Consider the following 26,317-nt stretch of genomic DNA (forward strand, 5'->3'; position numbering starts at 1 on the left):
GCTTCAAGATGAACCCCAAGGCCTTACGAGAGCGGGAGGCGAAGCTTCTTCTTGCGAAGGTGAAAGAAAGAGAAGCTGGAAGGTCTTCGAGGTAGGTTTCCAGGCGCTCGAAGTCGAAACAGATGTCGCGGTCGAAGTCGAGGTCGAGGTCGGCTTCGAGATCGAGGTCCAGAGCGAGGTCGAGATCCAGAGAGAGGTCGAGGTCTGGATCCAAGTCGGCTTCGGGTCATGCTTCGAGCTCCTCGAGGAAGAAGCAGAAGAGGAGTAAGCATCGCTCTAAGCATCACTCTGGCAAGGAGTCTTCGGATTCAAAGAAGAAGTCTCGTAAGCATCATAAGGACTTTGTGTCTCCTTCTCCGGCGCAGTCTCGTGGAAGTTCTCCTGTTCAGGAGCAGGAACCGGATCTGGAGTCGCACCATTCTTCGTTGCATGATGAAGAAGAGGTTCCTCGAGCTCCGACTCCGGATGTGGAGCCTGAAAGTCAAGAGGGCCAGGGTGCACCTTTGCTGGATCAGCCTCCTTCGGAGCGGCCGTTGGGTTCGTACCCTCCCTTTCCTGGTCCAGGTCAGGACCCCTCGCAATTTCTAAATGCCATGTTTGGTGTTTATGCGAGGGCAATGTACCCCACTGGCGCACCGGTTGGTCCCATGGGTCCATTGTCTTTTAATTTAGGCGTACCTCAGGCTTACGCCCCGGCCCCCTTTATGCTGTTTATGCCGACGCCTTGTGCTCCTTGGCTCGGTACGGCGCCGCCGAGGTCGTCGACTTCGCATGCGGCTTCGCCGGTTCCGGATCGACCTCGTGGTGATTCGGATCGTGGTGCTTCCTGTCCTCAAGCTCCTTGTTCGACGTCGGCTCCGGCTCCGTCGGAGTCTTTGCCGGATCCATCGACTTTGGTCCGCATGGAATGGTCGAGGCGCAGGGCTCAGCGCCTCTTGGAGGAGAAGGAGTATATGGATTCTGAGGTTGAGGAAGGAGAGCTACAAGATCAGGGGGATTGTTTTGAGGACCTCCAAAGCGCCAGTGGCCTGGAACTTTCTCCTGAGTGGGGTTTGCCATCCGTTTCGGATACTCCATCCAAGGACGTTGCTCCCTATCACGTTGTGATTAGGAAGGCTGCGGATTTGCTCGGTTTGACTTTGCCCACTGTTGAGTACAAGCCCAACATACTCACGGAGGTTTTGCATTCGCCTTCTTCTATAATAGAGCCTACTCTTCCATTCACTGACACATTGACTGAGCCTATAAAGGAGGTTTGGAAGAGGCCTTTGACTGCTCCTGCGGTTTCCAGGTCGGTGGCAAGGCGTTACAGGGTGGCTCCTGGTGACCCTGAATTTCTTTCTTCACATCCTTCTCCGGAGAGTCTGGTGGTGCAGGCCGCTTGTTCCAACAGGTCTGCAGGTGCCGGCAGACAAGGATTCTAAAAAATTGGACCAGTCTGCGAAAAAGATTTTCTCCTCGGGTAGCATGGCTTTAAAATCTACTAATGCTACTTGCCTGTTGGGGAGATATGTTCATGCATTGATGGACTCTGTGAAACAACTCTCATCTAAACTTCCAGAGGATGATAGGAAGAACTTTAATGAAGTGGTCTCCGATACTCAGGCTGCAGCCCGTATGGTAATACAGAGCGGCATGGACACGGTGGACTCTGTTGCCAGGATTATGCACTCTACTGTTGCAACCAGAAGGGCCGCATGGCTTAAATCTTCTGATTTTTCAACTGATGTACAGTCTACCTTGTTGGACTTGCCATTTGATGGGACAGGCCTCTTTGGTAAGAAAGCGGATGTGGCCCTGGAGAGATTCAAGGACAGCCAGGCGACGGCGAGGTCTTTGGGCCTTCAGGCAAGGGGTTCTGCAACTAGTAAGTTTAGGGGATTTGGCAGATCCACTTTTCGTTCCTATAACCAAGGTCAACAGCAGCAGCGACAGAACCCTCTGTATAAGACATACAGAGGAAAACAAAGGGGCCGTGCTCGTGGACTCCAGGCCTCCTCCTCCTCCTCTTCCTCTAATAATCAACCCCCTCCCTCAACAGCAAAGCAGCCCTATATTCGCCATTCTGGATCATGTGGGTCCGGTAGGGGGTCGGCTTACTCATTTTCTACGGGATTGGGTATCGGTTACATCAGATCTTTGGGTTCTCAATCTCGTAGAAAATGGGTATGCACTTCCTTTCCAGGAGTTCCCTCCCAATTACCCTCCTTGCCAGGGTTATTGTTCGGAGGACCACCTGCTTCGCCTGCAGGAAGAAGTCCTGGCTCTGTTCAGAAAGGGTGCAATAGAGGTGGTCCCGGAGCAGGAGAGGGGTCAGGGGTGCTACTCCCGATATTTCCTGATCCCCAAGAAGGATGGCAGGTTACGACCAATCTTGGACCTCAGGATTTTGAATCTCTACCTCAAACAGGAGAAGTTCAAAATGCTCACGCTTGCGCAGGTTCTTCAAGCGCTGTTGGAAGAAGACTGGATGGTGTCAATCGACTTGCAGGATGCGTATTTTCACATCCCAATCCTGAAGTCGCACATGAAGTATCTCCGTTTTACGGTGGGATCGCAACACTACCAGTTTGTGGTCCTTCCGTTTGGACTTACTACTGCGCCTCGAGTTTTCACCAAGGTGATGGCGGTGGTATCTGCGCATCTCAGGAGGTCGGGATTCCTGTGTTCCCCTATCTGGACGACTGGCTGATCAAAGCGGAGTCGCCCGAGAAGGTGCTTCATCATCTGTAAGAGACATTGCAGCTGTTGTACAGATTGGGTTTTTCGATAAACGTGCCCAAATCTCACCTGGTGCCCTCCCAGCACAACCTGTTCATTGGTGCGGTACTGGACACTACTGTATGTCGTGCATTCCCTCCGCCTCAAAGGATTCGCGACATTCAGGAAATGATTCCTTTATTCTACAATGGAGCTGTTGTTCCAGTCCTGAAGGTCCTTCGCCTGCTCGGTCTGATGGCTTCTTGCATTCTGTTGGTCAACCATGCACGCTGGCACATGAGGGCACTCCAATGGTGCCTCCGCAGGCAGTGGTATCAGCACAACGGAGATCTCAGGGAGTCAGTGAAGATCTCCAGAGAAACTGCAGCGGATCTGTCTTGGTGGGGCGTGGAAGGCAATCTGTCACAAGGAAAGCCTTTTCAGCTACCACCATCGGTGGCCACGGTGATAACGGATGCATCCACTCTAGGGTGGGGTGCTCATCTGGGGGATCTGGAGGTCAAGGGTCTTTGGTCTCCAGAGAAAAGGTTGCTTCACATCAACCTTCTAGAGTTGCGGGCGATACGTCTGGCGCTCAAGGCCTTCCTCCCTTCCCTTCGCGGTCAGTCGATCCAAGTCCTGACGGACAACACGACCGCGATGTTTTACATCAACAAGCAGGGAGGAGTAGGGTTGCAGTGTCTCTGCAAAGAGGCTCTGCGTCTCTGGTCCTGGGTTCAGGATCATCAGATTTGTCTGATGGCAAATCATCTGGCCGGAGTTCTGAACGTTCGTGCAGACGTTCTCAGTCGGCAGTTCTCTGCCGACCATGTGTGGAGGCTTCACCCGGAGGTTGTTCACGACATCTTTCAGATGTGGGGAACTCCTCGGGTGGACCTGTTTGCCACTTGCGAGAATGCTCACTGCCCGTCATTCTGCAGTCTCCAGTATCCGATGCAAGGAGCATTAGGGGACACGTTTCAGTTGAGCTGGGGAGGTCAGCTCCTTTACGCGTTTCCGCCCATACCCTTGATTCCTCGGGTTCTGAGGAAGATTCGCCAAGACCGGGACCAAGTCATATTGGTCGCCCCGGATTGGCCAAGAAGGGTGTGGTACTTGGCCCTTCTCCACCTCTCCTCTCACCCGCCGCTCCGTCTCCCTCTCAGGGCAGACCTCCTCTCTCAGGTGGAGGGGCAAGTTCTACACCCCCACCTCCAGACATTACACCTTCATGCCTGGAGATTGAACGGGGCAACTTGAATTCCTTTTCTCTTCCTCACGATGTGGTGGATGTCATTCTTTCTGCCAGGCGTGACTCTACCAAGTCCATCTATTCGTATAGGTGGTCTAAGTTTGTCTCTTGGTGCAGGGAGAGGGATGTTGACCCTTTGAAGGCTCATTTGTCTGACATTTTGTTGTTTGCTCTTTCTCTGGCACGGCTAGGGTTTGCTGTTGCTACGGTCAAAGGATATCTTTCGGCCTTGTCGGCATTTCTCTGTTTGCCGGATCAGCCGTCTCTATTCAAATCTTCTGTAGTGTTAAGATTTTTGAAGGGACTCACTAATAAGTTCCCTCCTTCTCCTTTTATTGTTCCTCATTGGGACTTGAATCTTGTGTAAACTTATCTGATGGGTTCTCCGTTTGAACCCTTGCACAAGTGTCCCATGAGGCTTCTTTCTTTTAAAACGGTCTTCTTGGTTGCAATTTCCTCAGCAAGGAGGGTAAGTGAGCTTCAGGCTCTTAGTTCCAAGCTCCCGTTCTTGTCCATTCATGCTGAAAGAATGGTTCTCAGGACCAGGGCTGCTTTTCTGCCTAAGGTGGTAACTCCCTTCCATCTAGGATAATCCATTACCCTTCCTACCTTTTATCCTCCCCCACACCCTTCTAAGGAGGAGGAGAGACTTCATCGCTTGGACCCGAAGAGAGCGGTTAGTTTCTATCTTGATAGGACTAAAGACTATCGTGTTGACAATCAGCTCTTCGTGGGTTTTACTGGCTGCAAGAAGGGCAGAGCGGTGCACAAGCGCACACTTTCCAGGTGGATTATCCTGTGCATCAAATTTGCTACTCTCTGGCGGGTAAGGACCCTCCTGAGGGTATTAGAGCTCATTCAACTAGAGCGAAGTCTGCAACATCTGTGTTGTCTAGAGGTGTTCCTGTTGAGGACATTTGCAGGGCCGCGACATGGGCCTCCCTCCACACTTTTGCGAAGCACTACTGCTTGGATGCTGAGGTGAGGAGGGACGGCCACTTCGCGCGCTCTGTCCTCCAAGATTTCCTGGTGTAGCGGAGTGGACACCCTCCTCCGGGAGTGGGGACTGCTGTGGGACTCTATTCACAAGGTGAGGAATCCACAAGGCAGATGTATCTATCAGAAGAACAAGTTACTTACCTTCGGTAACACTTTTTCTGGTAGATACAGTATCTGCCTGTGGATTCCTCACTGACCCACCCGCCTCCCCGTTGTCCACTCTGCTATACCTGGGTTTATGTACATATGTATTTATGTACTTATTTTTCTGGTATTTTATGCTTATGCTATGAATTTTTAGTGGGTTTTTGGATTGCGTGTACTGTGTACATTGTATATTTGTATATATTTGTTGGTCCGTCCGGGTGCCTCGAAGGCACGGAATAAAGGGCGGAACTGACGTCATCACGCCGACGTGGGCCTTATGAGGAGTCGGTGACGTCAGACGAAGTCGCGCGCAATGCCGTGCTCCTATGACGTCAACCACGCCGGCGTGCTACACAGAATTTTCCGAACGTTGCTGGCGCAAGGGGGATATTCACAAGGTGAGGAATCCACAGGCAGATACTGTATCTACCAGAAAAAGCATTACCGAAGGTAAGTAACTTGTTCTTCAGTGCCAGTTACGCGCCGATCCGGGAAGAGCTACCCCTCTGCCGCTTTTTGGCAGGCTTTTTTCTCGTGTTGGGTTTGACTTCGTGTGAGAGGGATGTCCGATCCCCACCACATATGTCTGTGGTGTCTTGAACAAGACCACAATACGAGGTTGTATTCAGACTGTCGGGCGATGGCCCCAAAGACCTTGAGAGAGCGAGCAATGAAGTTGCTTGTGGCCCGGCAGTCGACACCGTCAAGCGAGACACCTAGAAGGTCACGTCCCAATCGAAGAAGAGGAGGGCGGGGAACCGCTCATGGAGCCCTAAGTCCTCTCATTTTAGGTCCTCTGGACATTTGGGGAAGAGGCACAAGAAGAAGAAGAAGATCAAGCGGACTTCAACTTCAACTCAACTGCCGTCCGTCATTGAGAAAGGTAAGAAGCACTGACGCTCTAGGCTAGGTTTAGCGGAGCTGGAGCCAGGGTCGACTAAGCGCCTTCGACCATATCCGGGAGCCGGAGTGACGCCTGCTTAAATAAAAGTTTTACGAGGCCATGCGCCACGTATTTGTGCGGAATGACCCAGCTGGTGAGCCCTCGAGTCCTGCAGGTCGGATGGGGCCCCATCAGGTTAGACGCCGTCGGCTCTAGGATCTGATCCCGGATCCGGGTGGATGCCAGTCGGGACAATGCGACCTTCCTTGGCATTGAATCCAAAGTTAGTGCCTATGACATCGCCAGTGCTCGTCTGTGGGGCATGCCCCATCCTTATCCCCGACGACACGGAACGGCATCAAGCGGTGCGATTCCGATGTCAACAGAACCCAGGGGTTCTATGTTGTCGCCTGAGCACTTTGTGGACGTGCTGGGCTCAGGAGAGGAATGGGTGGAGTCTGGAGACCCTCTTGAAAACCAGGATGTCTCTGAGGAGACAATAGGCTGGTATGGGGAATTTGGGAAAGCCAGTGGTCTGGACACTTCCCCAGACCCTGGCATGCTCTCTAAGAATACAATGGCTACCGAGGAGGGGCATCCTATGCCATGGTGGTTAAGAGGGCAGCTGAGGTCCTTGGACTGGAGCTGTACTAAGTGCAGGTCAGGTAATCTCCTTACTGAAGTGCTTCAACCTGGTGCTTCACCTCTGAACCCCTATTGCCCTTTAATGAGGCACTTACGGACGTCCTTCCAGGAACATGGTCCAAGTCTACACAGGGGCTCCTGTGAAGATGACGATTGCACGCCGCCATCGCCCAGCTCCGGGTGACCCAAAGTTCCTCAGCCAACACCCCACCCCAAAACGTTTGGTGGTGCAGGCCTCCACGTCCCAAGGCGCATTCCCTACAGCCCCTCCGGATAGGGACTCCAAGAGACTGGACTCATTTGGGAAGAAGATGTTTCCTTACTCCAGTCTGGCATTGTGGCCGGTGAATACCACTTGCTTATTGGGCCGTTTCTCCCACTCCCTTTGGGAGATGGTTGCGAAGGAGCTGACACCAGTCCCGGAGGAGGACCAGTCTGTGCTCTCCCAAGGTGTCACGGACTGGAGAGATGCAGCAAAATTCCCTATATGGTATGGTTTAGATACGACTGATTCGCTGGGCAGATTGATTTCAACAATGGTGGTTTTGAGATGCCATGCTTGGCTACAAACAACTGTCTTCTCAGGGGATGTCCAAACCAATTTGATGGACATGCCCTTTGATGGAACCCGGCTTTTTGAGAAAAGGCAGACTCTGCCCTGGTCAGGTTCAAGGACTCTGAAGCTACAGCTAGATCCTTGGCCTCTCTTCCACTCCTCGTGGCCAGTCTTCTTTTCTCCCCTTTCATGGCAACGGAAGGGGTTTCCAGCCGCGTCAGCCCTATCCTAGCCACTGTTCCGCTCAGACTACCCAAGCCGTGCGTGGACGTGGACGCGGTATAATCCATTTTCGAAATGGAGTCCAGAAGTTGTCTACCACACTGCCCCCAGCAGCCGCAGGCTCCAAGCACTCCTAGGCTGATTCTGCAGGACCATACTACTCCAGTGGGTGGGAGAATTTGTCATAATCCCCCCCGCTGGAGATCTATAACAGACAAGTGGGTCTTGCCGATCATCCACGAGGGCTATTCTCTCCTTTTCCTTTAATTTCCTCCTACTGTTCTGCCAAGTCAGGAACTGTTGGCGGAGGATCATTTGAAGTTGCTCCAAGAGGAAGTTACAGCTCTTTTGGCCAAAAGAGCCTTAGAAAGAGTCCAGTTTCAGAAGTAGACAGTGGCTGTTATTCCCGCTGACAACTGTCAGGCAGCGACGTGGGCATCATTGCACATGCTCGCAAAACATTATTACCTTGATGGTCAAGTGTGCAGAGACGGGCACTTTGCCTGTTTAGTCCTGCAAGACTTCTTAGTTTAAATCATGAGTCCTGATTCAAAGGTAAGAAATCTGCAGCTAGAAGTCTCTATCAGATGAACAAGTTACTTACCTTCGGTAACGCGCTATCTGGTGGAGACTCTATCTAGCTGCAGATTCCTTACAGCCCAACCCATGCCTCCCCGCTTTGCGGACTGATGTAGTAGGACTAGGGTTGTTTTTCCCCCTTTCAGTGCCCTAGTTTTGCGCTCGACTACGTCATATACTTCATGGCTCTGCGCTTCTGGCATGGAAAAAATGAAAAGTACTAACATCCCACACGCCTGGGTGGCTCTGATATAGGGACCGCAACGTCATAACTGACGCTACCGACATCACGCGGAGCCGAATGGAGCCACCCGACTTTGCGCGCAAGTCGTATTGCTCAGTAAAAGTTTCCGGATCCAGCCTGATGCCTGGGAAATTCAAAGGTAAGGAATCTGCAGCTAGATAGAGTCTCCACCAGATAATGCGTTACTGAAGGTAAGTAACTTGTTCTTTGGGCAGTGAGTAAGCTCTTGAAGGCAAACAGTGTGTACTTCATGCCATTGTATGCAAATTGATGTGACCCAAGTGGTGCTGCACATTTGCAGTTGCTTGTTACAGTGAGAGTGTCAGTTAGAGTACGGAAGTTTGAGAGTTCAGATAGTTGTACCGAGTGCATGAAAGACTGATGCAGTTTGGGAATTGGGTCCAATGTCTGTGGATGGGGACTCCATTGTGAATGTAACATAATTTGTGAAATATTATAATGTTAACCATTGTGATAGGACTCTATGAGTCTCTCCACTTCTGAGAGATCACTTATTACCTTTAGTAAATGTCTATCTCTTGTATACTGTGGCAGGTTGCACCCTTCTTACTGCTTCCTAGAGAGAGAAAGGAAAGAATGTCTATCACGCTATATGGGTCTATTACAAAAGGAAAATGGAAGAAATAAAGAGCCACCAAGAATATATTGTTATGAGACTTTATGATAAATTTCACCTCCACAGTCAGTATATGCAAAGGTCACCTTCCACTAATGTGATTCTAGGACGAAATCCACAGGAAACTGCCTTGTATCTGCTACAACATTATGAATCAAATAAATTTGAAGAATATTCTTTTGCAAAGTTATTACATATGGTTTTGGTGAAGGAATGAGAGAATTCGTTTGTCAATTCACAACCTGACAAGGAGCTATTTTAAATTTTCAGGTTCAAGATCTAAAGGTTGCATCTCCTGCTACAGTTAGTCGTTGTGGGATGGTTTATATTGATTCTGAGGAGCTAAAATGGATGCCCTATGTGGAAACCTGGATGGCAGGACTTCCATCAATGGTAAATATCAAATACTAAATGCAGAAAATAAAGATAGTAATTATATCTCACTTCAAAGGTTTTGGATAGATCAACAGTATGCAGTCAAATATTTGTTATAGTTTGCTTTAATTTAGCTTTTTATGTTTTATCTCTTTTGTTCGGTTCAAGGGAGTTGAGTGGTACGGGAATAATTTGCAGAGTAGAAGTCCTTTCCAGATTCATAGGAATTAAACATTTCCTAGCTATCGTAATGGAAAGTTTAATTTCTATTAAGGACTCGGAGGTGAGGATTACACTTCATCTTTCTACGCTTTACTAACAGCAGCCATAGCAAAACAACAAGAACAGATTTCATTTCCCAGAATCCGTGAGGAAAAAGTCAAAGTTCACCTTCATCTCTTTCTTCCTGCGACTGCAGAGGATCATTGACCTTATTATTCCTGTTTCGACCACTCGGATTCTAGGAAATGGAGTGGAGATGCATGAAACAATATCTGGCATATATTGTTAAGCAAAGACGTTATATGTCGGAACAACCAAATAACTGTGCACTTGAAAAATGCTAACTTCACAGTTGCATCCTGCAAGGGCAAGTTCAACCTATGAAGACCAAATATTAAACAGAAATCCTTACTCCTAAGTAGATTATTCAGCTCTGGGAGGGTACATGATATAAGAGGTGGGTTACACCTCACCTCTGAGTCCTTAATAAAATGGAAACTTTCTGTTACAATAGCTAGGACACTTTTCATTCTATTTCAGGAATGGAGGCAAGGATTATGCTGGTTCAAAGCTTATCCATGACCAGTGAAGCTATTCTCTGGACTAGCTTGAAGTAGAACCTTTTTCTTTTGTAAACTTGTTTTTATTAGCATTCAAGATAAACTCACAGTGCAGTTCTCAATACTACTGTTAGACATTCTTTACAGCGTTATGTCATAGCATATCAGTCCAATCTCCAATCTGTGACCATTATACAGTGCCTAGTATTATCATCTGCCCAGTTCAAGCAATGCAGTGGCATGAGCATTGCTTATGGCAACGGTAGGCGATTGCAAGGAAAAACAGTGTCTCACGGGCGAGCCTCTCATATGCACAACCCAAAGTTAGTTATCAGGAGGCGTTTACTAGGCCACCAATGCACAAGACTAGATTCCATCCCATAGAGGCTCAGTCCTGGAGGCACACATTTCAGTGCTGTACGTGGGCATCGCAATTGCAACTGAGACCATAATGCCTGTCATGAAAACAATAAACTATGGAAAAAGGAGGTAAGAAGCAGCAGAAAGTAATGAAAAGAGTGTGAGGTGTGGCGGTTGGACGAGGGAGGTCAAACGCTGCCTGGGAGGTAATTCACAAAGGTGCCAGAGCTACAGCAGCTAGCACCACCGGCTGTCTCCAATGACAGGCAAGTAAGAGTCAGTGTCCACTATGGCGAGGGGGGCATCGGAGCTCTCAAGCTCTGAGAGGGAGAGGTCTTCCGGCGCACCGTTTGAATTGGTCCCTCTGTGGGCTTCCAGAGACTTTTTGGGTCTGGGGGGTTTACTGCGTCCTCAAAGAGGCGTAAAGCCCACAATCTCTGTGGTATTAGTCTAGCATATTACAGTTGACTTGTATAATCCACCAGGCGTTTCCATAATTTGGCAACTTTAGTGTCTTGAAATTGCTGACGTGCTGTGAGTAGATCCATTGCCACTGTATGACACGGACGGATGAACCAAACGTTAATCAGTGGTGTTTCTACATTTTTCCAATAAAGAGCAATGATTTGCTTAGCAGCACCAACCATGTGGAGGCTGAGGTGCCGATCCATGTGAGTGATGGCACGCAGGTTCACCGGTCTGAGGCCTAGGACAATCGTAAGCGGGTTCTCAGGCAGTGGGTAGCCTAATACCTATCGAATATGACTAGGAACTTCCTTCCAATAGGTGGTCATGAGTGGGCACTTCCACCAAATGTGTAGGAAATCCCCTGGTCCGCTGGTGCAGTGCCAGCATAGAGGAGAAAAAGTTGGGAACCTTTTATGCAGCCTGTGAGGGGTGTAGTACCATTGTGTCATTACCTTATAGGCGGATTCCTGTTGGGGTATGCTATGGAAGATCTTCGGGATGTTGCGCCATAAGAGTTCCCATTGGGTGGGCGATATATCTATGTCAGTTACTTACTGCCACCGCATCAGCCATTCGAACGAGGTGAAAGGTCGAGTGGCCGCTTGCTTCTGGGAGGACGCTTGTACCCAGTGCCGAAGTTGAATATACTGAAACTGATCCCCCTCCGATCACTGGAAGTCCAATTTCCATTGTTCAAAAGTTTTGAGGGTATCCCCCCCGAAGAGATCACAAATTGTCCTACATCCCCCTTCCATCCAGTCTGAGAAATAGGACGGGTGAAGGGCCGGTGGGAAGTGAGACTTGCGAGCTATTGGAGTGTGCTGTGCTGTGAGACCTTTACGTGTTACCAATTTATCCCATATCTCAAACACGGTCTTGGTAGGGACCGCGATATAAGTGCTTCGGGAGCGTGCGTCACAAGGGAGCCACGCAAGGTCCCTAAAGGGACGACAGGTTACTGTCCTGTCCATATGAAACCAAACTTTCTCGCTCTCCCACACCATCCACTCAGAGATGAAGCGGAGGTGTGACGCCCAATAATATTCCAATAGATTGGGGCATGCCAACCCTCCCCTGTCACTTGGAAGCATGAGTATTTTACTAGAGAAACGCGGCTTCCCCCCCTATAAACGCAGTTAGCTCACGCTGAAGGGCCTGAATTTGATGTTCCGGGATGGGTGTGAGAAGCATCTGGAAAAGGTAGAGTATGTTTTGAAGGATTGACATTTTGCCTGTGTTCAAGCGCCCCAGCCAGGAAAGTGGCAGGGACTTCCACGCTCTTAAGTCAGCTATTACGGCAGTTGTACACTCCTGCCAGTCGGCTTGGGACCAAGTAGCAAGGTTAGAGGTCAGATTGAGTCCCAAGTAGCGAATGGAGTGGGATGCCCATTGATAGGGAACAAGAGATTGTAGCTCGACGTTCTGATAGATACATCTGCCAGTGGATTCCTTACCTTGTGAATATCCCCTTGCGTCAGCAACATTCGGAAATTCATTTCGTAGCTTCGCGCCGACGTGGACTTGGACGTCATAGAGACACGGCATTGCACGCGACTCCGCTGACGTCACCGACGCCCATAATAGGCCCACGCCGGCGTGATGACATCAGTTTCCTTTTTTCCGCGTCATCGACGCTAACGGTTTCGGGAATCACAGTAGCTTACTAGTGACTTTGTTGCTATTTCCTTCGTTTTTCTGCTTCTTTGTTTCGTGACGATGTTGACGAAGAAGACTGGCTTCAAGCCCTGCAAGGAATGCGGGAAGATGATGTCCATCACGGACCCGCACGAGGACTGCTTATGGTGCTTAACCTCCGATCATGATGTGGATGGGTGTTCGTCTTGTCGAAAGATGAACCCGAAGGCCCTGCGGGAAAGAGAAACCAAGCTCCTGGTGGCGAAGTTGAAGGCGGACAAAGGTAGGAAGTCTTCACGATCTCGTTCGAGAAGGGCGAGGTCGAGGTCAAAGTCAAGATCTACATCTCGAGAGGAGTCGACCTCGAAGTCCTCAACGGAACATGCTTCAAAATCAAGAAGGAAGCATAAGAAGAGGAGACATGAGTCCCGACGTCACTCGGGAAAGGAGTCGGTCTCGAGATCGAAGTCGCCAAAGAAGGTTCGATCGAAGGTGATCCCACCACAGGAAGCTTCGAATCGGGAACGTGAGGCTTTACCTTCGGAGTCGCTGGTGCAGTCGCTGACTCCGGTTTTCGATCCGTCTCCCGCGCCGTCCCCGGCCCGAGAGGAAGAAGAAGTTCAGGTGGAAGAAGAGTCTGTGCCTGTAGAGGAGCCGGATTCGTTCCCATCTCGAGTCCAGCCTGAGGGTGTTCAGCCACCTTTTCCTGCTCCAGGCCAAGACCCATCAGCGTTTTTTAACGCAACGTATGGCGTCTTTACGAGGAATTGGTACCCCTCTGGAGCACCTTCGGGTCCCATGGGTCCACTGGCCTACAATTTGGGGGTGCCACACTCCTATGCCCCGGCTCCATTTATGCCGGCCCTGACGCCGCCATGGCAATACACGGCTCCGCCGAAGTCGTCGACGCCGGTCCTGGCGTCGCCCGCTCCAAGTCGACCTCAAGTATAACCTACTGGGCCATCGGATTCGATACCGACGTCGGTTCCGGCTCCGTTGGAGTCGATGGTGGATCCAGTGGAGAGGCGTATTAAGGTAAGGTCCAGGAGGGAGGCACAACGCCTTTTGGAGGAGCAGAGATATGTTGAGTCTCATCCTGATGTGGAGGAAGGTGAACTAGAGGAAGGCTGCTTTGAAGACCTGGCAGATGCTAGTGGCCTGGATTTTTCCCCGGAATGGGAGATACCATCAGGTTCAGATGCACCTTCAAAGGACGTCCAGCCTTACCATGTAGTAATGAGGAAGGCTGCTGGTCTTCTTAATTTGACTTTGCCAACAGTTGAATCTAAGTCTAATCTCCTTACGGAGGTCTTACACTCTCCTAGTTCGGTGGTGGAACCGTTGCTTCCATTCAATGAGGCTTTAACAGAGCCTAAAATGGAGGTGTGGAAAAAGCCTCTAACTGCTCCGGCTGTTTCCAAAAGTGTAGCAAGACGATACAGGGTTGCACCAGAAGACCCTGCCTTTTTAACATCTCATCCTTCTCCTGAGAGCCTGGTCATTCAGGCAGCATGTTCGAAAAAGTCTTTGAGTGCGTTTCCCCAAGTGCCTGGGGATAAGGAGGCCAAAAAACAAGATCAGGTGGCCAAAAAGACTTTCTCCTCGGCAAGTATGGCATTGAAGTCCACTAATGCCACTTGTCTCATGGGGAGATATGTGCACGCACTTATGGATTCAATGCGTACTTTGGCTCCTAAGATTCCTGATGGAAGTAGGAGTGATTTTGAGGAAGTGTCTGACGGTCAAGCGGTGGCACGCCAAGTAATACAAAGCGGATTGGACACTGCTGATTCTGTGGCTTGCATCATGGGCACTGTGGTTGCCACAAGAAGATCGGCTTGGCTAAAATCATCAGACTTTTCTGCAGATGTTCAAGCAGCTTTATTGGATCTACCATTTGATGGTGTAGGTCTCTTTGGCAAAAAGGCTAATACTGCCTTAGAGAGGTTTAAGGACAGTAGAGCTACTGCCAAATCTTTAGGACTCCAGATCAGAGGTTCTTCGGCCAGGAGATTCAGAGGTTTTGGACGCTCTTCCTTTCGCAATTTTCGACAAGGTTAGCTGCAACAACAACAGCAGCAGCAGAATTCCTTGTACAGATCTTACAGGGGAAAGCAAAGAGCTCATCCTCGTGGATGTCAGGCCTCTTCCTCCTCCTCCAACCCCCCAGCCACAGAAAAGCAGCCCTAGATCCGCCATTCAGGATTATGCGGGTCCGGTGGGGGGTCGGCTTACCCACTTTCTACGGGATTGGGAATCAGTTACATCAGATCTTTGGGTTCTCAATCTCATAGAAAATGGGTATGCCCTTCCCTTTCGGGAATTCCCTCCCAATTACCCTCCATGCCAACGTTTCTGCATGAAGGAACATCTGTTGCTTCTACAGGAGGAAGTGCAGACTCTATTAAGAAAGGGTGCGATAGAGGTGGTTCCAGAGCGGGAAAGGGGTCAAGGATGCTACTCCTGGTATTTCCTGATTCCCAAGAAGGATGGCAGACTTCATCCAATCCTGGATCTCAGGATCTTGAATCTCTATCTGAAACAAGAGAAATTCAAGATGCTCACCCTTGCGCAGGTTCTTCAAGCGCTGCTGGAAGAAGACTGGATGGTGTCGCTCGACTTGCAGGATGCGTATTTTCACATCCCAATCCTGAAGTCGCACAGGAAGTATCTCCGTTTTATGGTGGGGTCACAACACTATCAGTTTGCGGTCCTTTCTTTTGGAATTACTACTGCGCCTCGAGTCTTCACCAAGGTGATGGCGGTGGTGGCAGCACATCTCAGAAGGTCCGGGATTCCAGTATTCCCCTATTTGGATGACTGGCTGATCAAAGCAGAGTTGTCAGAGAGAGTGCTCCAACATCTGCAAGAGACAACCCAGTTGTTGTACAGGTTGGGTTTTTCGATAAATGTACCCAAATCTCACCTGGTGCCCTCCTAGCACATCCTGTTCATAGGTGCTGTACTGGACTCAACTGTATGTCGTGCATTCCCTCCTCCACAAAGGATTCGCGACATCCAGGAAATGATTCCTTTATTTTACAATGGAGCGGTCATTCCAGTCCTGAAGGTACTTCGCCTGCTCGGTCTAATGGCTTCATTCATTCTGTTGGTCAACCATGCACGCTGGCACATGATGGCACTCCAGTGGTGCCTCCGCAGACAGTGGTATCAGCACAACGGAGATCTCAGGGAGTCAGTGAGGATCTCCGGAGAAGCTGCAGTGGATCTGACTTGGTGGGGCGTGGAAGGCAACCTGTCTCAGGGGAAGCCTTTTTATCTGCCTCCTCCGGTGGCCACAGTAATAACGGATACATCCACTCTAGGGTGGGGTGCTCATCTGGGGGACCTGGAGGTCAAAGGTCTTTGGTCTCCAGAGGAAAGGTTGCTTCATATCAACCTTCTAGAATTGCGGGCGATACGTTTGGCGCTCAAGGCCTTCCTCCCTTCCCTTCGTGGTCGGTCAGTCCAAGTCCTGACGGACAACACGACCGCGATGTGGTACATCCACAAGCAAGGAGGTGTGGGGTCGCAGTGTCTCAGCAGGGAGGCTCTGCGGCTCTGGTCCTGGGTTCAGGACCATCAGGTTTGTCTGATGGCAAATCATCTGGCCGGAGTTCTGAACCTTCGTGCGGACACTCTCAGTCTGCAGTTCTCAGCCGACCACGAGTGGAGGCTGTAGGAAGGTAGATACCTGACTATGGTTACCCCCAACTTTTTTCCTGGTGTTTTGCTGGTTTTCTGACTTAGTTGACCTGGGGCCCTGCTATTCAGGACCCCAGGCCCACTGCTCTCTCTCTAAAATGGATTCCATGTACCTTAGGTACATTTCCAATTGGGACTGGACCACCTTATCAGACCCTGTAACTCAGGGCATAGGTGTACCCAGGGCCTACCAGGGGTTGAAGCATGTATTATGCCACCCCTGGATGGCCATCTAAATCTGACACAACTGGCTGCACGACAGCTGGGGCAAGGTGGTGTAATCACCCTTTGCTTTAGATATAGTATACCTATACCTAACCCTAGAAATGGACACACAGATTCCTATCAGTCACTCTTATGGCAGGCCTTGACAATCCTGAAGGCAGAGTGCTTGGAATCGTGTGAGATGGTGCTCTGGCACGAGCTGAGCCCGTCTGCAGCTTGCGGAACCAAGTCCTAATAGCTGTTCCATGATAACGCATACCATATACTCTTAAGTGCATTATAATCCTCGCGGTTAAATGCTATCTCTGGTATTGCTTTATCAAAACATGTCGAGTAAGGTGTCATACGAATTGGGATACTAACCCCTCGCCAATTCTGGCGACGGGGTTAGCATTCCACCCTTCTAGAGGGACACGACATGGTAGTAACTGTGAACCCCGGTTAAAGTTAACTCAAGCCTCAGCTCCACAAAATGGATGCTGCCACCACAGACACGAGTCTGACCTCCTGCTGCTGGGAGTCCTTCCAGCGAGGAGAGCTTGGACAAAGGGTTTCCTGTCAGGGGCGGTGCTAGCATCATCTCAGACAGGGTTTTGTGTATCCTGGGTAGGCAGGGCTTTACAGGAAGGTGACTGCAAGTGGCACCCCGGTGCTCACTATGCATCTGCCGGCTAGAACCAGTTCCAGGGGCACACCAGCCCCTGGCCTGGGGAAAGTCCGGCATGGGAGAGGGGTGTAACCACCCCCCTTCCTGGTCCCACCCCTAGGGCAGGACCTAGTCGCGTACCCACCCCTTTCTTTAGGATAAAGGCAGGAGCGGGGACCCTTCCAAATTAGATCATCTTTGAATCAAGAAACTACTTTCTACGAAAGGAACTCTCGACTTCTTCTCAAGATTTCTCCCTTGTGGCTAAGGAGTAGTCACCCTGCATCCGCAGGCACCATCTAAGAACTCTGCGGTTTGCTGCACGTCCTTCCTCAGGAATCCGACTGACCAGCTCGACGAGACCCGGCTTCCCTGGCACCTCTGACCTCTACCTACCTCTACAGCTAAGCTGAGAACCGTAGGTGCGACGAGACCTCGAGGGACCGGCCATCATCAGACCTGCACGACTTCTATCCAGCACGACCGCCGAGGGATCCTCTGGTGAGTGCTTTGGGGTCCGAGAAGCCCCGACCCTGAGCAGCTCCAGCACTGAAGCCCAGCCCCCCAGCATCTCCACGATCTGCGTGGGGCCCTTCTGCTTTTTGCTGCTCACCGCGTTGTCTGGCTACTAGCCCGCTGGCTTGTGGCCTTCCCGACGACGATCAACGACGACAACACTGCTGGTCTGGTTGCTCCAGACTGGCCCTTGCTCCCTTCCAAAAGAGGAGCACCCCGGACCCTCCTGGTCCACTCCAGACGCCATTTTAGGTCCACCGCGTGGGCTTGAATTTGCCAAGACTTGTTGCCCCAACCCTGGGTCCAGCGACGTCGACAGCATCAACCATCGTAGGACAGCTCGCACCTCCATCCTGGTCGCCGACAACGCCTCCTGGTCCGTGAGACTGCAGAGCCCAGCGTCGCCCACTCACCTGGTCGAGGTGACTTCGCCCGGTGCCATCCTGGTGCCCACACAATCACTGGCTAGTGATTAAGAACTTGGTCCCCTCTGCTTTCAGGTGTCATCCATCTTCGATCCAGGCTTGGATCACTCGAACAATCTTCACTGGTCGCCTGCCAGCAACTTCTTTCTTCAGGCTCCTGGTTCGTCAACGAGGATTCCCGACGTCTTTTCAGACCTATGCAGCTGCAGGCCCTGGGCTAGGTAACTTCGGCATTTCGGTGCCCCAGCATAGCCTCACTATCCAAGGGTCCAGATCCACTTTCGTTTTCGATCTACCTAGTCGGGTTCGCCCGAGAACACTAACTTTTGCTTTTACTAGCCTCCATAGACTTTGTCCCGCATCCCGTGTGAGAGTGCACACTCTGCACCCGAGTCCCCTAGGCCTCCTACTAGTAATCTGAAGGTTCAGTAACGTAGTCCTAGCGATTCCAAAGCCTATTAGTCAAGTACTTACCTGCTAGTAATTTCGCATTCCACTTTCAGAGTATATGGTTTTTCGTGCCCCTCGGGCATTTGTGTAAATTGTGCAACTTAAAGTATTTTCGTAAGAGTTTTGTTGTGTGCTTAGTACCCTGTCCTCATAAAGAGTACAGGGCTGTTGTGATCTAAATAAATACACTGTTTATTTTCATAACACTTGTGTGGTGTCCTTTCACTTGGTGTTCAAGGGGTATATGTGATGGTATAACAGCTGGCTTAACACGCCCTCTAGAGTTTAGCCCGAAGACTGCTCGTATCCATGCTACTAGGATAGCTGGTCTATAAGGTTGACTTACAACCAATCATCAATAAGGGTTATTTGGACTGATACAAAGTGCTCACTAGAATAGTGAACATTATATATCAGGCCAACTTCTCACAGAGGCTTCATCCAGAGGTAGTTCAGGACATCTTTCAGATGTGGGGAACTCCTCGGGTGGACCTGTTTGCCACTCACAAGAATGCTCACTGACCATCATTCTGCAGTCTCCAGTATCCGATGCAAGGAGCCTTGTGGGACGAGTTTCAGTTGAGTTGGGGAAAACAACTCCTTTACACGTTTCCTCCCATACCCTTGATTCCTCGGGTTCTGAGGAAGATTCGCCAAGACCGGGCCCAAGTCATATTGGTCGCCCCGTATTGGCCGAGAAGGGTGTGGTATACAGATCTTCTCCACCTCTCCTCTCACCCGCAGCTCTGTCTCCCTCTTAGGGCAGACCTCCTCTCTCAGATGGAGGGGCAAGTTCTACACTCCCACCTCCAGACATTACACCTTGATGCCTGGAGATTGAACGGGGCAACCTGAATTCCTTTTCTCTCCCACACGATGTGGTGGATGTCATATTATCAGCTAGGCGTGACTCCACTAAAACCATTTATTCTTGCAGATGACCTAAATTTGTCACCTGGTGTGGAGAGAAATCTGTAGACCCTTTGAAAGCCCATTTACCTGATATTCTCCAGTTTGCTCCCTCTTTGGCGCAGCAGGGGCTGGCTGTTGCCACAGTCAAGGGTTATCTCTCAGCCTTGTCGGCATTTATATGTTTGCCGGACCAGCCGTCTCTTTTCAAATCTCCTGTAGTTTTAAGATTTTTGAAGGGTCTCACTAATAAATTCCCTCAAACTCCCTTTATTGTGCCTCAATGGGACTATCTTGTCTTAACATACTTGATACGTGCTCCCTTTGAGCCCTTACACAAGTGTCCTATGAGGCTTTTGACTTTTAAGACAGTCTTCCTTGTTGCAATTACTTTGGCAAGGAGGGTAAGTGAGCTTCAAGCTCTTAGTTCCAAGCTCCCATTCCTGACCATTCATGCTGATCGAATGGCTCTTAGGACCAGGCTGCTTTTCTCCCTAAGGTGGTGACTCCCTTCCACCTAGGACAATCCATTACCCTCCCTACCTTTTATCCTCCACCACACCCTTCCAAGGAGGAGGAGAGGTTACACCGTCTGGACCCTAGGAGGGCGGTGAGCTTTTACCTGGACTGAACTAAAGACTGTCGTGTGGATGACCAGCTCTTCATTGGGTTCGCTGGCTGAAAAAAAGGAAGAGCGGTTCATAAAAGAACTCTTTCAAGATGGATCATCTTCTGTATAAAGATCTGCTACTCTTTGGCCGGTAAGGAGCCTCCAGAGGGTATAAGGGCTCATTCTACAAGAGCTAAGTCATGAACCTCTGCCTTGTCTAGAGGTGTGCCTGTAGAGGACATTTGCAGAGCCGCGACTTGGGCCTCCCTCCACACTTTCGCGAAGCATTACTGCTTGGATACCGAAGTGAGGAGGGACGGCCACTTTGCACGCTCTGTCCTCCAGGACATTCTGGTATAGGAGAGTTGACACCCTCCTCCGGAAGTGGGGACTGCTGTGGGGCTCTATTTACAAGGTGAGGAATCCACTGGCAGATGTACCTATCAGAAGAACAAGTTACTTACCTTCGGTAACACTTTTTCTGGTAGATACAGTATCTGCCTGTGGATTCCTCACTGACCCACCCGCCTTCCCGTTTGTCCACTGTTTTATACCAGAGTAATTGTATTGTATTTGTTTTATGGTCTATGAAAATGTGTATTTCAGATGTTTTCTTACATTTGCTTCACACTGTGTGTGTCATCTTGACTATCGTGTACTGTATATACTATGTATATATATACTGTCATTGGTCCGTCCGTGTGCCTCGAAGGCACGGAAAAAAGGGCGGAACTGATGTCATCATGCCGGCGTGGGCCTATTATGGGCGTCGGTGACGTCAGCGGAGTCGCGTGCGATGCCTTGTCTCTATGACGTCCAAGTCCACGTCGGCGCGAAGCTACGAAAATAATTTCCGAATGTTGCTGACGCAAGGGGATATTCACAAGGTGAGGAATCCACAGGCAGATACTGTATCTACCAGAAAAAGCATTACCGAAGGTAAGTAACTTGTTCATCTCTTCCGCAGGGATTGTGAGATTGAGAGCCCATGATTTTGCATGGTTAAGTTTGAGCCCCGAAACCCATTCTAACGATTGGAGCAATTTATGCAAGGGAGGCAGAGAGGAACGTGGGCTTGACAGTGGGAAAGGAGGTCATCCGCGAACAAAGCTATTTTGTGGTCTAGGCCCCCTAGTTTGATGCCATGAATGCCAGGAGATTGGCGGATCATAATGGGCAGTGGTTCCTATATGAGGGCAAATAGGAGGGGTGATAAGGGGCACCCCTGTCTGGTGCCCTTGTGTATGGTGATGGATTTTGTGAGCTGGCCATTGACCCTCACCCGAGCAAACGGGGAGATATAAGGGGCCATAATTTGAGCGATCATCTGCGGCCCTAACCCTATTTTCTGTAGGACAGCTCGAAGAAATACCCAGTCTACTCGGTCGAATGCTTTCTCAGCATTGAGCGACAATAAGCAGGAGGGTGACTTCCAATGATGAGCCTTTTCAACCAAGTGCGCAATGCGGCGTACGTTGTCCGCCCCTTGGCGTTGGTGAATAAAGCCCACTAGGTCTAGCTCAATAAAACCTGGGAGATGTACGCTGAGGCGTTTATCTAGTATTTCGGTATAAATTTTGGGATCTATGTTTAGGAGTGCAATGGGGCGAAAGGGGGAGCAGAGCGTAAGATCTTTCGCCGGCTTGGGAATTAGGGCGACTTCGGCCATAGCCATATCCGTGGAGGGTCCTACTTTCTCTGAGAATGAGTTGAAGAGGCAAAGCATATGAGATTGAAGCTGTGGTAGAAAGGCGCTGTAGAACGAGACAGGTAGTCCATTCGGGCCCGGGACTTTGCCGAGTAGAATATCTTTTAGAGCACAGATGAGCTCCTCTGGAGTGATAGGCTCCTCTAGCAATTGGGAGTGATACTTGCTGATCGGGGACCAACTACAGGCCTCCCGGGTGGCTAATACCTGGTCTGGGTCAAGCGGCTCCCGGGTATAGAGTGACGAGTAATAATTCTGGAAGTCTTGAAGCTTAGCAGCCTCAGTAGTGACCCAAGTGCCATCTCCCATTTTAAGTTTAACTATATGTGCCTTGGCTGCCTGCATTCAAAGGCGGCGCACCAGAACTGTGCCCACCTTGTCCTCCCCATCGTTGTACCGCTGTCTCAGGGTTAAAAGGGCGTGTTCAGCCTTGTTGGTTCTATGCGTCCAGAGCTGGCCTCGAAGCATGGCAAGGTGCCTCTTATGTATCGCCAAAGGACGCTCCTGATCTAGCCTCTCCAGTGCCTTTATGTCGCGAGAGAGTTTGTCTTCAAACAAGCGAACTTCTCGAGCCCGAGCAATAGCAATGGATGTGATGCTACCGCGAATCGTGGCCTTGAATGCGTCCCAGAGTACAGGGAGTGGAGTCTCTGGGAGATCGTTGGTCTCAAAGTAGAATGTGATAGCGTTTCGAAGCTCCTCCACGTCTACGAGGTCTCCGAGGATATGACAGGGGAATCGCCACTGGGAAGAACGTTTGGGGTGAGAGAAACTTTTGCAGATGAGGAGTTCCACATGCGCATGATCAGAGATCGAGAAATCAGACATAGACGCCGAAAGGGAGTCCTTGACGTGGGAGTGTGAGATGAAGAGATAATCAATGCACGAATAGGAGCGATTAACATGAGAGTAATAAGAGTACTCGCGTGCCTCTGGGGAATGATAGCGCCAGATTTCGATAAGGGTAAGTGCAGTTAGTTGGCGCTTCAAGGCCGATGATATGGCTCCTGACCGATGAAATGAGCCCTTGCTGCGGTCAAATCCCACCTCCCAAACCAAATTGAAGTCACCCCCCAAAATCAGAGTGGGGTCATCGTATGTTATGCGCTCTCGTAACAAACCCTGCAAGAACTAGTCTTGAGCTTGATAAGGTGTATAAATATTGCACAAAGTGAGAGTACGGTGCCCAATCTTGACGACTACTTTAAGAAATCTGCTATCTTTGCTACTGACTACCCTGGAGTCCATCTGATGGATACCCGCCCGACAGAGGATGGCGACTCCTGCCGACTTGGTGGTCGCAGAGGCCCAGAATTGAAGAGGGTATCGAGGATGTGCCATGCGAAGGACGTCCTCTCTCAGGAGGTGAGTCTTTTGCAAAAAGTTGATATCCAGATTTTGCAATAGAAGATATCGCCATACCTGGCAACGCTTGTTGGGGGAGTTGAGGCCCTTCACATTGAGGGAGAGGAGTTTCAGGCAAGGTACAGAGGTCATGGTCTAAGTGGGACAAGAGCGGGCACTAACATAGGCAGAAGAGTTAGAGTGGTATGCAGGGCATTTTTATTCTTTCTCTGGTCGTCCAGGTGGGCCAGAGACTCGGTGGGTGTGGTCCAAAGCTGGCGGAGATGCTTCTTCATCTCCCCAGACTTCTTGAAACATATCAGCCACAAAAGTCATAATGCCTGAGCCTTCTGCCCCAACCGGAACTCCTCGCAAGCGTAAGTTGTTTCAGCGTCCCCTATTTTCCAAGTCCTCCTGCTAGATCTGCAACTCAATGTGCTGTTCCTCCAGGGCGGAGAGGCACTGCCATGGATGTTCCTGATTCTCCGAGCGAGTGTCTTTTCGAGGTTGTCTACTCTCCCACCTAGCTCTACTATGTCTCCCCGGAGTTCTTTGATGCAGGCCTGAACCTCCGTTCGAAGAGAGCCTATTTTAGATTTGAGTTCATGCTTGAAGGTGGCCATGAAGGATTGCATGACAGGATCAGAGGATCCCCAGCTGCTGATGCCATGTCCGCTGTTGAGGCTGGTCCTGGCTTGTTCCAGAGAGCTGTGACCAGGTTTCATTTAGGGGTTGCTTGAGGTTCCTTCCCAGTCCAGGAACGAGTCATGTCCTCCCAGAAGTGATGTCCTGAGCAGTAGATCCCCGGTGATGAGGTGCCACACAGGCACTGGTTGTGGTCCGGTCCCACTAGGGGGCGCGAGCCTGGCCACAGAGACTAGAGGTCGTTGAATTGAAGTCCGGTGCAGGCGAAGTCACCCTATTGCATTCGAAGGTCATTCCCTCCGGGTCCCCCCAAGTGTTCCACAAGGCTTTAGGGAAGTTGCGAAGCATGAACAGCATTGTGTTGCAGAGAGGGCAGAGGCCCCGACCAGCAAGTGCTGATATCGCCCCCCACCAACAGGGCACCGAAGGAGGGTCAGAAGGAGGGTCACCCACTCCGGCCAGGCAATAGTTCCTGCAGTGGTGATGGTGCTCAGTGGTATCCCCAGAGGTTTGCCAAGGTCAAGAGGGGTGCTGTGGCGCTGCGTTGCGGCGGGCAGCCATACGCAGCGTCCACTCACTGGTACTGGCGGCGGGAGCTTGGCTCTGGGGTGGCTATCTACAGGGGCTTCAACCCTCTGAACGTCAATCCAGGCTTTTGATGTGGTAGGAGGCACCCCAGCGCTGTGTGTGAGCCGTGTGGAGGGAACACAATACACCCGGTGCCCCTCAGAGCCCAGGAAGACCCAAGGTGACCAGCACTTTGCATCTGTACTGGCTGCAGAGTGGTGAAGGCCCGCGCTCTGCCGCAGTTAATCCAAGGTCCACAGCAAAGTCCGCGGGACGCCCCCAAGGGCGCAGCCGTGTTCAGTGGGATCCACACAGGACAACCGGGGCATCAATCCGTTCCCAGCTCTTGCAGGGTTCCCGGAGTCCAACGTTGCGCCCCAGTTCCTGCGCAGCCCAGGAAGGTCGCAACAGCTCTCGATGCCCCCAATAAAGCCAGTGGGAGTGCCCCTGTGTCCAACCACAGTCAGAGAAGCCCCGCCTGGGCGCAGCAGCTGCATGTCCTGGCTCACAAGAATCCAGAACAGGAGGGCGGTGAGAGTGAGCGAGGGGTGTGTGTGCCCGGTCCGGGCACAGGGGGCCACAGGTCTAACCCCCCCCCCCCCAGCCTGTAGAGTAGCTTGCGGGGCAACACAGGAGGCTTGGGGGTTCCGCCAAGTGGTAGGTGCCTCCGCCGATGAGCAGGCAGTTCCAGCTAGGCCCCGGGTGGGATCCGTTCTATGGAGGCCTAAGATGGCGGCGAGGCAGGCTACTGTCCGGGACAGCACTCCTGTCTCTTGCCGCTGAGGCTCCCCAGCCCCGTACCTTAGCTGTTCTTGTGAGTTTGCTGTCGCCTGTACTCCCCAGATGGGCCACTAATCAGAGCCGAGTTTCTCTCGGGGCGCTCCCGGATGGGATCTGTAAGATGGCAGTCACTTTCCCGCCAGTCAGCGCAGTCTATCTCCCTTCTCGGGGCTGCCAGTTGTAGCCTGAGGATAACAGCGTTCGCTCGTCTCAGCCCCTACAGCACCTCCAGAGGCCCAGGCGCCTATCTTCCGATGGTCTCCCTGCTTTGATCTCAGGGCCACGATACGGATCGTTCTCTCGAGAGCGTGCAGGGCCGGTCTTCACAAGATGGCGGGTGCACTCCCTAGAGCTGGAGTGCTCGTCCTCCGACTTTGCACAAACCACTACCAACTGATCTTGGGTGTCGCCAGGCCCTCGGGCAGCAGCCTGGGCCCTTCTGCCAGCCAGTCGCACCCAGCTAGGGCAACCCCCGGGGCAGTTGTATGGCTTGAAAACACTGATTTCATCAGCAGCGACCCAGAGCTCCAACGGCGTGCATCTCACTCCATCTGCAGCGAGACCACCGACGTAGAACCTTTTAAAGGTGGAATCTGAAGACCAGTCCACTGCAAAAGGATATCCTCCAATCGGGCTGCGTGAGAGAGGGCCTTAGACGCCATGCCTCCTCTAACGGAGTGAGCCCCAAACAGTTTGGTATCAATAACTGCTTTTTGCATGGACCATCGGTCCCCTGTAGCAATGGTAGGTGATGAGACTGCCCGGAATGGGTTCCTGAGTGCCATTAGGAGATGGTTCTCCCTATGGAGGCGAACATCCACTGTCATTATCTCATAACTTTTTATGCATCTGACCACACACACAGTTTTGGGGAATCTAGAAAAAAAGGGTAATTACCACATGAGAATTACTTTTGATATGTCTTGAGATATTGAATGTAACCCCCCTCTGGGGTAAAAACTCCATGTGTTAGGTCTAATACCTGTATATCAGAGACCCTGCAACATGTGACCAAACAAAGCAGGGTAGCCAACTTGGCTGAAAGTTCTTTCCTTGAGAGATATTTGTTAGATTTCCAGGACAAAAACATGTTAAGGACTTTGTTCACATCCCATAAAACAGAATAACGAGGTTCAGGCCCAAAGGACAGGCGCGGATGCCCCGTAACAGTTGCCGCACCAACGGGTGTTTCCCAAATGGATCATTGCCCAACGGTATATGACCTACAGAAATTACTGACCCGAAGGTGTTGATTGATCTGTATGCCAGTCCCTCTGCCGCTAGTGAGGCAAGAAAGTTCAGG

General features: G+C 50.9%; 1 protein-coding gene across 1 annotated transcript in view; it reads left to right on the top strand.

The window, feature by feature from the left end:
• DNAH6 (dynein axonemal heavy chain 6) overlaps positions 1-26,317 on the top strand; it is a 2,460,712-nt gene that overhangs the window by 1,176,996 nt on the left and 1,257,399 nt on the right. The window contains exon 35 of the mRNA XM_086961829.1: positions 9,135-9,257. Coding sequence (XP_086817955.1) covers positions 9,135-9,257 — 123 coding nt within the window. The remainder of the gene's footprint in view (positions 1-9,134; positions 9,258-26,317) is intronic.

The sequence above is a fragment of the Lissotriton vulgaris genome, chromosome 3_1 (genome assembly GCF_964263255.1).
Source record: "Lissotriton vulgaris chromosome 3_1, aLisVul1.2, whole genome shotgun sequence".
NCBI classification, from domain to species: domain Eukaryota; kingdom Metazoa; phylum Chordata; class Amphibia; order Caudata; family Salamandridae; genus Lissotriton; species Lissotriton vulgaris.